This window comes from Culex pipiens, chromosome 3 (genome assembly GCF_016801865.2).
Source record: "Culex pipiens pallens isolate TS chromosome 3, TS_CPP_V2, whole genome shotgun sequence".
NCBI lineage: Eukaryota > Metazoa > Arthropoda > Insecta > Diptera > Culicidae > Culex > Culex pipiens.
This window is the reverse complement of record NC_068939.1, coordinates 73,681,700-73,697,215: the sequence shown is the minus strand read 5'-3', so window position 1 is coordinate 73,697,215 and position 15,516 is coordinate 73,681,700. Positions and strand designations below refer to the sequence as shown.

General features: G+C 38.7%; 1 protein-coding gene across 4 annotated transcripts in view; it reads right to left on the bottom strand.

Moving 5' to 3' along the window:
- LOC120430753 (uncharacterized) overlaps positions 1 to 15,516 on the bottom strand; it is a 45,790-nt gene that overhangs the window by 14,964 nt on the left and 15,310 nt on the right. The window contains exons 1-2 of one of the 4 annotated variants that reach the window (XM_039595865.2): positions 8,065 to 8,247; positions 3,737 to 4,177 (exon numbers count right to left, since the gene is read on the bottom strand). In XM_039595865.2, coding sequence (XP_039451799.1) covers positions 3,737 to 3,955 — 219 coding nt within the window. In that variant the 5' untranslated portion in view covers positions 3,956 to 4,177; positions 8,065 to 8,247. Of the gene's footprint in view, positions 1 to 3,736; positions 4,178 to 4,753; positions 4,900 to 8,064; positions 8,248 to 15,516 lie in introns of those variants that run through there. The other 3 variants (XM_052711134.1, XM_052711135.1, XM_052711136.1) reach the window with 3 other exon arrangements.

Sequence of the window (15,516 nt, the reverse complement as noted above, 5' to 3'; positions counted from 1 at the left end):
TTTTTATTTTCCTTAAAAATAAATTCAAATAAAAAAATATACAAAACTTTGTTTTGTGTGTTCTGAAATGGGACATAAGAAGCACCTAACACGAGAGTTGATATTCCAAGTCCGGTACAAATTATACTTTTCCATAATTCCGCTGCCGTTACAAGTGTTACAAGTTACAAGTGTTAACCCTCTACAACCCTTCGAGTTGTAGGTATGAATATGGACTACACTGAAAAAAATGATAAACGGTAAAAAAAATTGGTGAATTTTTTATTTAACTTTTTGTCACTAAAACTTGATTTGCAAAAAAACACTTTTTTTATTTTTTGACATGTTTTAGAGGACAAGAATGCCAACTTTTCAGAAATTTCCAGGTTGTGCGGGTCCGGTGGTTTAGTGGTTAGCGTGGTAGCCTCTGAACCCCAGTATGGCCTGGGTTCAATCCCAGACGGACCCGGTGGCATTTTTCGAGGCGAGATTTGCCTGACCACGCCTTCTATCGGATGGGGAAGTAAAACGTCGATCCATTTGCGTAAAAGAGGTTTTGGGTGACTCACCACACATAACCTTCGGACGCCTAGAAATGAGCAGAAACTTGCAACAGAGACCACAAAAGACCCGGGGGTCGTTAAAGTGGATTACTTTGCCTTTTTTTGGAAAAAATGTTTGACCGAGATATGAAATGTTTAATCAATACTGATTTTATCAAAAAATCGAATTATTGATCGTTCAACATCATTTTTCGATGTAAAATGAAATTTGCAATCAAAAAGTACTTTAGTGAAATTTTGATAAAGTGCACCGTTTTCAAGTTAAATCCATTTTTAGGTGACTTTTTGAAAATAGTCGCAGTTTTTAATTTTTTTTAATTAGTGCACATGTTTGCCCACTTTTGAAAAAAATATTTTTGAAGAGCTGAGAAAATTCTCTATATTTTGCTTTTTTGAACTTTGTTGATACGACCCTTAGTTGCTGAGATATTGCCATGCATAGATTTAAAAACAGGAAAATTGATGTTTTCTAAGTCTCACCCAAACAACCCAAAAATCATGTTTTTCAAAAGTGGGCAAACATGTGCACTGATTTAAAAAAATAAAAACTGCGCCTATTTTCAAAAAAGTCACCTAAAAATGGATTTAACTTGAAGACGGTGCACTTTATCAAATTTTCACTAAAGTACTTTTTGATTGCAAATTTGATTTTACATCGAAAAATGAAGTTGAAAAACTTTTACGATCAATATTTCGATTTTTTGATAAAATCAGTATTGATTAAAAAATTCATAACTCGGTCAAAGATTTTTTGCACATCCTAGAAATTTCTGAAAAGTTGGCATTTGATGTCCACTAAAACATATAAAAAAAATAGTTTTGTTTTGCAAATCAAGTTTTAGTGATAAACAGTTAAATAAAAATTCACCAAAAAATTTTTTACCGTGTATAATTTTTTTTCAGTGTAGTCCATATCCATACCTACAACTTTGCCGAAGACACCAAATCGATCAAAAAATTCCTTCAAAAGATACAGATTTTTTAATTTTCATACATCATTTTTGTGTGGACAACTGCCAAATTTGTATGGAAAATAATATGGGCAAACTAATGATGCAAAATGGCTTCTTTGGGCATACCGAAGGCACCAAAAAAGTTTCAGTCGGAATAAAAAATAAAAAAATTAAAATTCTAAAAAAAAGACCGATTTCGAAGAGAATTGCTCACATACAAGGGTTCATACAATTTAACGGGCCTCGATTTTTTTTCTTAAAAAGGCAACTTTTGCTCAAAAGTGGTGGATGGTTAGGATGGTTCAAAATCTGGTCTGGTAAATATTTTTGAAGAGCTGAGAAAATTCTCTATATTTTGCTTTTTTGAACTTTGTTGATACGACCCTTAGTTGCTGAGATATTGCCATGCATGTGTTTAAAAACAGGAAATTTGATGTTTTCTAAGTCTCACCCAAACAACCCAAAAATCATGTTTTTCAAAAGTGGGCAAACATGTGCACTGATTTAAAAAAATAAAAACTGCGCCTATTTTCAAAAAAGTCACCTAAAAATGGATTTAACTTGAAGACGGTGCACTTTATCAAATTTTCACTAAAGTACTTTTTGATTGCAAATTTGATTTTACATCGAAAAATGAAGTTGAAAAACTTTTACGATCAATATTTCGATTTTTTGATAAAATCAGTATTGATTAAAAAATTCATAACTCGGTCAAAGATTTTTTGCACTTCCTAGAAATTTCTGAAAAGTTGGCATTTGATGTCCACTAAAACATATAAAAAAAATAGTTTTGTTTTGCAAATCAAGTTTTAGTGATAAACAGTTAAATAAAAATTCACCAAAAAATTTTTTACCGTGTATAATTTTTTTTCAGTGTAGTCCATATCCATACCTACAACTTTGCCGAAGACACCAAATCGATCAAAAAATTCCTTCAAAAGATACAGATTTTTTAATTTTCATACATCATTTTTGTGTGGACAACTGCCAAATTTGTATGGAAAATAATATGGGCAAACTAATGATGCAAAATGGCTTATTTGGGCATACCGAAGGCACCAAAAAAGTTTCAGTCGGAATAAAAAATAAAAAAATTAAAATTCTAAAAAAAAGACCGATTTCGAAGAGAATTGCTCACATACAAGGGTTCATACAATTTAACGGGCCTCGATTTTTTTTCTTAAAAAGGCAACTTTTGCTCAAAAGTGGTGGATGGTTAGGATGGTTCAAAATCTGGTCTGGTAAATAATTTTTCATTGGAAATCGAACCAATAGTTTAAAAAAGGGGTATTTGATCAAACTGAGGAAAACTCAACTTCACAATTTTCAGCTTTTTGAAATATTTTTGCAGAGATGTTCTTCAAAAATTTGTTTAAATTGCAAAAAAACTCAACATTTTCAAAAATTGCACCTTAAGATGCTTATAAATAATTTTTTTGGACCAGATATTGTCTCATTCTTAACTCTAGATCAAAAGCTGCCTTTTTATTAGTCCCAGTTTTACAATATACAACTTACAACGAAGACATTAAATCGCCCATTTTGTATGAACAGCCTCCAAAGTTGTATGGAGCCTTGTATGGAAAAACATATGATGCAAAATGGGGTTTTTACATAGGGAATTCATCCACCAAATTTCTTCCAAATTTAAAATTGAAAATTAGCTGAAGTTTTTGGGAAACCCATTGACCCCCAAAAATGTTCTAAAAATATAAATCTTGAGACAAATCTTTGAATAGTATTTGAAAAAGAATTTGGAATCCTATATATATAAACCTAATTTAATTCATCTATCGCTGGTTCTCGCCAAAACTTCAAAAATCGGGACGTTTTTTATTCTTCAGTTTTTTTGTATGGATGTCTGATACACAGAAAAAAAAATGATGGTAATATTCATCAGGAAATGGTGACAGATTTTGTGGCAAAATAAATGATAAATTTTACCACAGAAAATGATGAATTTTCATCATTTTTTGATGAATATTCATCAGGTTCACATTTTTACACATTTTTTATGTAATATTACACAAATAAAGAGGTAATATTCAACCTACCAAATTTTCAACATTCCAAAATTCAACTTTTTTTTTCTGTGTAAGCCTTGCATTTTTAGAACTTGACTTGATCAATTCTCTAACAACTACGACTAACAACATGGTTTCATCTGCTTTTTTTTGAGGAAAATTTTAAGTTAGTTTGAAGGAAAATTTCCACTAATTTATCCCACGCTTTCTCTCTCACCTTATGGTTGGCCTTTCCCTCGATCGACACGATGAAGCCCACACCGCAGGCCTCATGCTCGTTCTGTGGATCGTAAAGACCTTGTGCTGCTGGTGCGTCCCAGTCGTTGGCCACCGGCTTATTTGCATCTTGCTGCTGACATTGCTCGCGGACCTCATCCTTTTCACCACGGGACACAATCACTTGGACTGCTGTAAACTCATTGTTGGGTGGGGCCATTCTACACGTGCGCGGCCGGAAAATTTGTTCTTTTTTTCTCTCACTCTCTGAGGGGAAACCGGAAGTTGTTCGAGTTGCGTCACACACGTGCACTGATTTAAATCACCACACTCACTTTAAATGGGTCAAAGTTATTTTTCACTTAGATTTACACTGACTATGCGATCGATCAGCAGTGGTTCTGTTCGACAGAGGAAGACTGAAGATTTTGAATCAGATCACCTGGAAGGAGAAAAAGAAAAGATCGTTAGTAACACTTATTTAGACTTTGAAAATAGGTAAAATGTGGCTCTGATTCAAGCTCGTCAATCAATCTTTTCTAAACTGGATTCTTGCGGTTTGAAGATGACAACCTGCTCCATCAGATGTGTCACAAGCAATGAGACAGCTCGCTTCACGGTATCAGCTCTCATTATTATTCCGGAGGTGTCAAAATGACTAATTATCAGCCATCTACGAATAATGTGACCTCTGACGGGCACAATCGCGCAGCGTCGTTACGGCAATTAACACTTGACAGTGAAAGCTACTGAGTATGTACTAATTAGAACTTCACGCGCGCGCTACTGATATTGATACTGAGTGCTAAAAGTAGACCTACAGCAGTAGCAATAGTGTAATGCCGTTGTAATCTGTACTTAATCAACCGTAACGAAGCCTTCACCCATTCATTCCAACTGATCTGTCTCATGAATATTAATCTCTCGCCCATTCACGTCAACCACAAATCACTCAACGAACAAACGGAGCTGTCAAACCACACCGGTATCGATTAAATGCACATCACATTGTACTTACACAGAATTCAAGTTCGCAAACTGAACTAAATAGAGAGCTCCACCCTTCCTAGCCCAACCAGACCACAGAACGTCTGAACAGAACGACGGTTGAACTGATACTGAAGCGGATGAACAAAATCATGCCCGGTGACGAACCGCTCTCTGGTCTCGCTGGGTTGATGACCAGTTCAAAAGCGCGAGGCGATTTTGCGAGAAGCTGACCGCCTTCTCACGAGCGAAGCTGACCGAAGCTCACTTGTGCAGGAAAGATTTTAATTCGCCAGTAATCACGTGTGTGTCATAAAATTATCGAGTGTTTCACTGTTCGCCAATTCTGGGTTAAGAATTTAAAATAATGGACAACTGCTTTTCTCAGAAGAGAAGAATATTTCAAAAGAAACATAGCACTACGTCGTGCTCGTGCTATCTTGTGGCACGTGCATTCTGGGCCAAATTGAGTTAAAACGCCATTTTGTGCAGCTATTAATGCCCCTTTGACCTTCGAAATTCTCCATAATTCGATTCCACTTATAACATGAAATATGTAACAAAAACTGTTAAAAAAATCCTCTTATGCAATGTTGTTACACAGAAAAAAAAAATCATGGTAACATTACATCTGGGAAGAGGTACATCTTTTATGTCAGAAAAAAGGTGTAATTTTACCTCTGGAAATGTGTAATTTTACCACTTTTCTGGTGTAATGTCACTTTTTCAATCTAAATTGAGGTAAAATTACATCATAAAAGAGGTACTTTTCAACCTTCCAAAATTACAGCTTCCAAATTTAAATTATTTTTTTCTGTGTACTCTAAATAAAAAAGTAGTTGCGTTCTGATCGTGCTATCTTGTCAAACTCTGTCAGTGCGACAACTGGCCTAAGGGAATTTAGGCAGAGTACGTTTTGCCTTACCTAAATGCCCGACTACAGTATACATTTTGAACAGTCAGTATCCGAAGGCTGCAAAATGCGTTACAGTGATTTCGAAGGCCTGGAAAATAGGCAAAATAGTACCAAATTTCAATGTTTTGAACGTTAAAAATATAAAAAAGAGTACGTTTTCTATACAGTTGTTGTAAAAAGTTTTTAAAATTTTATAGTTTTATATAATTGCTTTAGTAAGAGAATAAAATCATGACTTTTGATCAGAAATATATTAATGCGACATATTAAATTTCTTAAAATTCCATGAATATACATTACCGTAAACCGGGGTGACAATGATAGAATTTCAATTTATTTTTGAAATATTTTCCAACTAGTAAGGTTTGTCTTAAGATTACTATTTTTAAAACACCCGTCAAAATTTTGCCTAAAATTCGATAAAACTAGTTTTGTTTATAAAATTATCGAATCATATTACACTCAAAACTGAAATCGAAGCAAGAATCAAAAGTTTTTCACATTTTATATGACATTTGTTCTACTGAAAATGCCTATAAATTGGGAGATTTTTTTGAATTATGTTTCAAAAACACATAATATCAATTATTTACAAACTTATTTTACCTTCTCCTAGTGGAAAATTGTTCAAAGAATCCGAAAATGCATTCCATTTTCCGATTCGAAATCATGTTCATTAAGAAAATCATGACATTTTCAGAATATTAAAATAATGCTATATAACATCAACATTCAGTTATAGTTAACTCACTTTTTAAACTTTTCAAAATTTTATGAAAACTTCTTCTAAGAGTTTTTTGAACACTCCTTTATCATGGTCAGAATGATTCCATACCATTCCGTACGTATTTGATATGTACTCTTCATTTTGCGAAAAAATCTCAAAGTCACCCCGTTTTACGGTATACAATAACATTTAACCGATTCAGCTAACCCGGTTCAATAGTTGTACCGGTTGAACATTTCTGGCACAAAATGTATAATGCGTCATATCAAACTCTTTCAAATTGCCTGAATAGGCATTCTGTATCAAAACTGAACCGATTCCGGTTCACCCGACTGGCTCTGTAGTTATACCGGTTGAACATTTCTAGATTGAATTATATCATGCGAGATATCGAACTCTTTCAAATTGCCTTAATAATAGTCATTTATTACCAAAACTGAAGATTCAGCAGAACCGGTTCATGAAACCGGCTCTATAGTTTTACCGGTTGAACATTTCTGAAATAAAATGTATCATGCGACATATCAAACTCTTTCAAATTGCCTGAATAGGCATTCTGTATCAAAACTGAACCGATTCAGCTGAACCGGTTCATCCAACCGGCTTTAAAACTTCAATTACGCAGCGCATCTCTCAAGTCCAAGCAAATCTATCATTTCATTGCCCTTCTTCTTCCCGGCAAGATCCTCCGGTCTAACCCAAAGCCGGTTTCCCCTTTCCTTCTCTGTGTAAATTCGTCAAAAAAGATTCGCAAACGTCTTCTTCTGTCTGCAGTCGTCACTCCATTCCTGGAGTTATAATTAGCGGCTGTCGATTTTCGCCAACTCGTCGGGGTCTCCCGCGGATCTAGGGGGACGCGGTTGGGTCAGTTTAAAAAACTGCACAATCGGTTCGAACTCCTTTCCTGCTTTAGACACAGGCGAATTCTTCGTAGTGACTGTTTACCGTTACTTGGGTGGATGTTTTGTTTAAACATTTCCGAGCGATAAAAATCATTCCAGTCAGCAAAGTCACACTTTTTGATGGCGGTTTGCGAGAGCTTCATAATTGAACGGTGTTCTAGAACCATTCATAATTAGTACTGCATTGTAAAAGCTTGCACCATTTCGCAAAGTACGTAATACTGCTATGTTTACATCTAATCGCAATCAACTGATAACACGTGCTCGTGCGCCGTTCTACAAAACTGCCGCTGGACTGCCGAACCCATATGGTTCGCAGTTGCACCGCTGAGAAACCCTCAAAGTCCTGACGTGGTGCCCAAAGCTGTGTACAAAGTCCACGCGAAGGGGAAATTTTCGTCTGTTCACCGACTCTCTGCTGAGTCTGCTCGTTTAGGGTAAAAAGAACTGTGTTTCTCCATGCGGTATAAATACTTCCAGAACCTTCTCCAACGAAGTAGTGCGCAGAGTGCGTCGTCTGGAGTTGTCGTGTGCTGGTCCAAGTTATGACCAGTTACCCTGCTGTATGGTTGCTCACGTTCTTCGTCCGGCAGTTTGCAGAATTCTTCTTTGCAGCAGTACGTGTCTTCCCGCGGTGCTTCTTATTACCGTAGGTCTAGGAACACAGACTTGCGAAACGCACCCGCAGTCCGGAATGCAAATTTCGCCCGCCAGTCCGCGTTGGAGGTGTCGCGTGAAACTTTTATGAATGCACATCGTTAATCCAGCTGGGTTCCGACAGAACCTACAGTACAAACCTTGTTGAATGTGTGCTGTGCACTCAGATTCCCACTCTGGAGTAGTGTCTATTTTTAAATTGCGTCGCAGAGATGCAACTCTGATGAATCCCACTCGAATGTCACACTGCGAACTTCAACGCGCGGATAAGAATCTATCGCACAGAGAACGTCGGATACGTGGAACCAGGCAAGAGCAATTCGGAAGCACAACCACCGGAGACGAGCGTCGGGTACAAACTGGTGAGCCAAGAATCGACCCGGCACATGCGAGGATCGCTCGCGTGAGAAAGTGTTTTATGTACACGGGGAAACGTGCACAGTGAAAAGTGACGGGGAAATTACATGTGCTTCACGTAAAGTTACGTTGAACGTTCTTGCAATCTTACGTGCAAAACAACCTTACGTCAACTGAAAAAATCACATAAAATCCAGCGTAGATTTAACAGAGCAATTTTTTACAGTGTACCACCACTCAACTCATACAAGTCCGACATGTCGCGGCGGTAATGAGCGCCGTTGGTCCTCTCTCCGCCGCGGGGAGTTTGCAGGGGAAACCGCGAGGAGGACCGCGCGAGGAACTTATCCTGAAGGGCGACGTGTGTGTGTATGTGGACGACGGCGGTTGTCGCGGAACTTTGAGAACGACGTGTACGTTGGTGAAATGCATGTCTGTATTCTTTTGCGTGCAAGCTTGTACTAGCCGATATGGAGTGAAGCAAAAACTTGTGCAAACGGTTCGAAGAGAAAATAAACCTTTTTATCGTTATTTTCAATAGACCGTTTCGCCAAATCGCAAAGAATGTTTAGGGACCATCCACAAATCACGTGGACACTTTTCTGGAAATCTCAACCCCCCCCCCCCCTATCGTGGACAATTTCCATACAAACAAAATCTTTCTTGTATGGAGCATGGACAATCGCCAACCCCCCCCCCCCCCCTAAGGTGTCCACGTGGTTTGTGGATGGCCCCTTAGTAAGATTACAGAAAATACTGTTTCTTATCAACATGCAAGTAATTATTTCGTCAATGCAGCAAACAATCCTCAATGCTTCTAAATTGCAGGAAATGCCCAAAAATACAAGTGGCAAATTATACTTGAACTGGTCGCCGTATTTCTGATCAAACCGCATTACCGTCAGCTGGGATGATTCGGGACTACGGTCTGAATAGAGACAGCAAAAAACGAAGAAACCAAATATCTCCCAAAATTCCTTTTCAACAGAAAAATTTGAAAAAAAAAATGCGTGGAACTTTTTTTGTAAAAAAAAAAAAAAAGTTCCACGCATTTTTTTTTCAAATTTTTCTGTTGACCGAGCCACGTAGCTCAGTGGTAACGTTTCCGCCTCGTAAGCGGTAGATCGGGGTTCAAATCCCGGCTCGGACCAACACAACTGGTGATCTATTCCCTTCTGGAATCGATTGCTTAGTAAAGGGAAGGTAGTGTATCGTCACAAACTGGACCTTATCACGACACCTTAGGGAGGGAGGCGGAGGAGGAGTGGGTCTCGTGGCGCAGGGGTAGCGGCTTCGACTGCCGATCCCGATGATGCTATGAGACGCGGGTTCGATTCCCGCCTTATCCACTGAGCTTCTATCGGATGGTGAAGTAAAACGTCGGTCCCGGTTTCTCCTGTCTCGTCAGAGGCGCTGGAGCAGAAATCCCACGTTAGAGGAAGGCCATGCCCCGGGGGGCGTAGTGCCAATAGTTTCGTTAGGGAGGCGACCTATGGAATGTTAACATTAACCTTAACATGTTAACATTAAGTTGAGAATGAAACTGCCACTGAATCCGCTTTGTAAATGCCGGCCCCGATACTCTTCAAGGGTGTTCCCCTCAGGAACTGGGAAAGATTTACTTTTACTTTTTTTACTTTTTTTGTAGTAAGCTCCAACAAAATTAGTGATGGAAGACCGAGTTCCTCTATATTAAAGCGGCAAATATCGGTTAAATGTCAGGTTTTTTAAGCCAAAAATAAAAATAAAAAAAATACTTTTAAAGAATGAAAAGCAAAACAAGAGAAAGGTGGTGCGAAAATAGGTACATTGAAAATTGAATCTTAAGATAAAATTCCCAAAATAGGAGCTTTTTCAGGTTGATGAAGCGATTTAAGTTAATTTTATCAAAAAAATGATTGTGGACGAGCTTAAAAAACGATAACTCTTTTTATTTATAAGAAACTAGACTACCTGAAGAATTCATTGTGAATATATCAAACAAAAAAGCGCTTTTCTTAGTAGGCTAAAAATTGGTTCAAGACGCAACACCAAGTAAACATTAGAGAAGAGGCAATCTGTAGCCTTATACCGTTTTGTCAATATCTCATTCTTCTCAAATCATACAGACATTATTAAAGGAGCTATTAGACTATGGCAAACAAACTCGCACTTTTTTGTGTTTGACAGTTTGCCAAACTCGCAAACAAAGCCAAATGTATGCAGGCTGACGTTTCTGCAAACAAATGCAGGTGTCAAAAAGTTTGTTTGTTTGCCATAGTCTAAAAGCTCCTTAAGGGTGTTAGGGTATACGGCAACCGAGGAAGTAGTTGTCTTTTTAATCAAGATATACGAATTTTCGGGCCCAATCCTGCAACAATCTGATTGTGAAAATTGTCAAACTTTGATGTAAATAACTTTTAAGACAGTATTTTAGGACATATATTGATAGTTCCCGAACTTTCGAAGATACTAAAATGTGTGTAATAAAAATATTGATGCAAAAAATTTTGTTTGATGTGGACCGTTAATATAAATAACTTTTTCTATAGTTGCCGTCGTTTCAAAAAGAGTATACTTCTCGGGTGAGTTTTCAAAAAGCCGTAAGTGCCACTTCGACACTAATATTCGTTTTTCTCCAAATTGTAAAAAAATTACGATTATTTTTATTTTGGGGCACTTGAAAGACACAGATGAACAATCTTAAGCATTTTTTAAATTGGTTTTGTTGTAAGTAGGTTGAATACCGAGGAAAAAGGCTTTGTTTACCTTTGGCTCTTACGTCGTTTTGAAAACAAATCCGAAACTTTATGTTTTTCAATATTGTCTTACGAAAATTTATATTTCAAAACCTTGATCAAAACTTTAGAACAAATATAGAAACATCCACCCTATGTATCCGGTACCAACTTCAAGTTGCTCACTTGCACTGCACTTACATGCATTTGCATGTAATGCGTCAACCGTTCATTTTACAGTGAAAGGACCACCACCAGTGTGCAGTGTCAACCGGCGGCGCACCGTTGGCACAGTTTTTCAGTGGCGCCTTGTTCGATGTCGATGACGATGTTATCTAATTGAATCACGTCGCGTACCGTGAGCATGCTCCGACATTGACCTTTTGCCAATTCTCTTTCTCGCATCGATCAAACCTAGGCGAATTGGCTAGGTTTGCATGATGGGGTCAAAATTCGCATACTTTCTTCTGGCGCTTTTGGCGAAATGCCCTGGAGCGGTGCAAATTATGAGTACTGCACGCAAAATTGAACATGTGGACATCTTTCATTCTTTGTTAATTTTTCAAAAAGTACTAAAAAGTAGCCACTACGGTGCGCTCGTTTGGGCGTTGAATCTACTTCTGAACATGGCATGTTCCAGCTTCATCAATTTTTGTTCATGTTTGTCGCAATGTACAATTTTGAGTGTACCCTCAGATTGTTTCCTAGCGTGACTAAACTATTGAGTCCGTCGAACCTCGGGCTGCGTGCCGTGCACGAGACAGACCAGCCGGCTGGTCGTCCATTAATCAGGTTACACACTTCTCGGAATGTTCTTCCACGGTGGACCGCAATCTCCGGCCGGCACCTCGCCACTCTCACTCTTTCTCTCCGCCCGGGCCGTACTATAGCAGGTCATTACGCCAAACCGAACCGCTGTCTACGAATCGAAGACCGTCGACGACGACGACAACACTGAAAAAAGTGTGGTCCTATTTTTAGACTGACGCCAACCAGTTGGTGGTGGTGCGCGGTCCCACGAGAAACGCCGGCCGGCCGGCTCATCGTCCGCGAACTGCCGTCCGTGCCCGTCGGGCAAACCTTTTACAGACATTCATCCAGGCTAGGCGCAGCATGAGCGGAACTGGTAAATATTTACAGCAGAAAACGTGTTGTCATTTCGTTGCGATCGTGCTATTTTGTCTCGCCTGCACTTTGGACTAAATTGAACTGTGAAAGTCATTTTGTACGACTTTCAATGCTTTACCATGAGGCCTTTACGGATCCACGAATTTCGATTTTAAATTTGAGAGATTTAACAAAAACCATAACGCACTGTGCAATTTTGCCACAACTCATACAAAGTGTTGCACAGATGTTGAATTTTTGTCATATGATTCCTACTGTTTACATTGATTGTTACTGTTTTTATCATTGTGTAGTCCAGTTTTTGTGTATTAAAATTCAATCATTGAAACACGTTTCTCTCGAAACGTCAAAACGTGCGACAACATAGCACGACCACGACGAGCAGATGAATTCGGGTTTTCTTTTTTTTTTTTGCGAGTCTTTGAAAGACTTTGAATGACGAGAAAACAGTGAGAAAATCCACCAAACAATTCTCTGAACGAGGAAATTCGGCACGCAAAACAGTGTCAAGTTTGACGTTTTTGCTCTCGTTTTTTGAGGATGGAACCAAAAATAATTTTCGAAAGTCACGACCATGATTTGCTTGACGTGTGACATGCGACGTAGAAAACGTGCTGTCGAAGGTAATCTATCATTCATTTCCTCTGTGACCAGTTAAATGTTTTCTTAGATGTTTAAATTAAACCATGTTCATTAGGGTAACAATAAAAATAAGTAACTGTGCCAATTCTGAGCCAAATCGGTTAAGGTTTAAGATTCGCTTAGAGCATTAAAGTTGGTGAAAAAAATCTTTTCATACAAAAACGTCTTCTTAAAATCGCTAATAACTCACCATTGTTTACTCGGATCGTTTTGCAGTCTTCGACAAAGCTGTTTGTCATAACAAATCAACAATCAATATTGACCTTAAACCTTAACTGATTTAGCACATAATTGACACAGTCCGGGACCGTGGTGTAGGGGTAAGCGTGATTGCCTCTCACCCAGTCGGCCTGGGTTCGATCCCAGACGGTCCCGGTGGCATTTTTCGAGACGAGATCTGTCTGATCACGCCTTCCGTCGGACAGGGAAGTAGATGTTGGCCCCGGACTAACCTAAAAAAAAAAGGTTAGGTCGTTAGCTCAGTCCAGGTGTAGGAGTCGTATTCCTGGGTCCTGTCTCGGTGGAGTCGCTGGTAGGCAGTTGGACTAACAATCCATAGGTCGTCAGTTCGAATCCCGGGGTGGATGGAAGCTTAGGTGTAAAAAGAGGTTTGCAATTGCCTCAACAATCAAGCCTTCGAACACCTAGTTTCGAGTAGGAATCTCGCAATCGAGAACACCAAGGCAATGCTGTAGAGCGAATAATTTGATTTTGACTTATTTTTACCTAAAGAATGAAGCCAGGGGTTATCTATTAAGATTTCCCAAAATTTTCGTTTTTTCTTGTCACCTTAATGTTTAGCCATTTCTTATTCAAAGAAGCAATTTTGCATTAATGCTCTAAACCTTGATCTAATCTTCCATACAAAAGACCTGTTAAAAAAAATGGAAAACTTGTACCTTGATAAGGAGTTTGCGGGTTAAGTCTTGAAATTCAGAATTTTTTTAACTGAATCGACGTTTGAATGCTGAGTCACCATGCGCAAGAGCGCAACTCTCTTTCCTCCAGAATACTCCAATTTTCTCTGCAAAGGGGTTAAAGCAGAGTATACGAAAGAGATCTAGATGGAGAGAATTTCGCTCTTGCTCACTATCTCCGAAAGTTTAGCCCTCGAGTCGCTACGATACTATCAAATGTTTTATATATTTTGTCTTTCTTTGAAACTCCTTTTTATTACCTTTCTCGTCGAATCTTATTGCGAAACAACAAAGATAAAACATTCTTACGCCATCGCACATACAGGAGTGTTCACAAAGCTTTTATCGCCACTTCTGGACACGTTTCGTCCCCACTTTAGCTCTGTAGTTTGCTTTCGATCGAAAACATTTACCTGATAAGCCACCCGGAGACTTTCTATCTACTGCCACAGGGCACTTAAGTTGAGTCTGTTTGGCGTGCTCACTTGTTGTTGTCTAGAATATAAAACAAACTCACAATGCAGTGCGTTTCGCAAATCTTATCAACAAAAAAATACTCAACGATTCTAGTTTACAACTATCAAGAAGCGCAGATCTACCTGCTTCCGGATCACCCACGTTTCTAATCAAGTTTAAATAAGCTGTTGTTTTTGTATTCCTGTAACGAAGCTGGAATGTGAACCTATTATTGCGTCTTTCCTAAATCGTTCCGGTAGAGTGTCACCTCACGATCCTCACGTAACAATTTTATTTACATGTCCATTGAGCTGGCACCGAGAAGAATTGAATTACGAGCAATGTAGAATGTCAGGGTGTTTGGGGCTATTGTTGACCTATGGCCACAGTGGTTTAAGTGGATTAAGTGTCTTAAGCGATTCAATCTCTGTAAGTGATTTCGTTTAAAAAAAATGTTTAGCAGTTCGAAAAAAGTTACATGGTGACAACTCGATTTACACACTGAATAAAGATGAAGAGCGAGAATCAAAGAGGGTAATGTAATTCATGACTTCCCCAGTTGTCACGTTAGTTAACCAAATTCAGCTGGAACTCAAATTACCAACTATCTCCGCGCGGTCAAGGTTAGTCAAGGGCACCTCGGAGAACTTGCTGTTTACCCCTCACGTACTCCAGCTCTCCACCACTCGCGAGATTTTATTAGAATTATTACTTTGCCATTCACAGTTCGTCCTCACACCATATGACTGACTCAGCAAAAAAACAGTCTAATCATATCGGGCAGCAGAGCGTTGGACTTGGTTGGCATCGGTCCAGCCATCATAATCAATGCAATCAACGGCGTGTGTCGCGCCGAAATTTTTGGCACATGCAATTCTTCGACGTTTCGTTTGGTTCCCTCCCTGTTCTTCCACAGGGAGTGTCACTGTCCAGTTATCAAGACGGTGCTAATATAACGGTCAGCCGACAGCTAATTGGTCCGTTTTTGGGAATGGCAAGGTCTCCGAAGGGCAAGTGGAGCTACAGCGAAACACGATGTCTTGGCTGGTCTTGGGGGATTTAATTGGAGTCATTGAGAATCAAGTGGCGGTTAAAATGGATATTTTTAGCAAAAATTTTAATTGAAAAATATGGATCTGTTTTGTGTTGAAGGAGCATTTGTAGTCTTAAAAGTATAAAGAGGAAATTTGATTTCAAACATAGAAATAAATGTTTTTTGATCGAAGGGATTTAACCTCACGTTATATTTTATTGCCAGCTACATATCCAGATTTTTACAAAAAAAAAAGTGTGCCATGGCATGACAGCCACACTTTTTTTTTCTAATGTTGGTACCACTGCGCGATTTTGACATTTCGGACGTACACCATCTTCG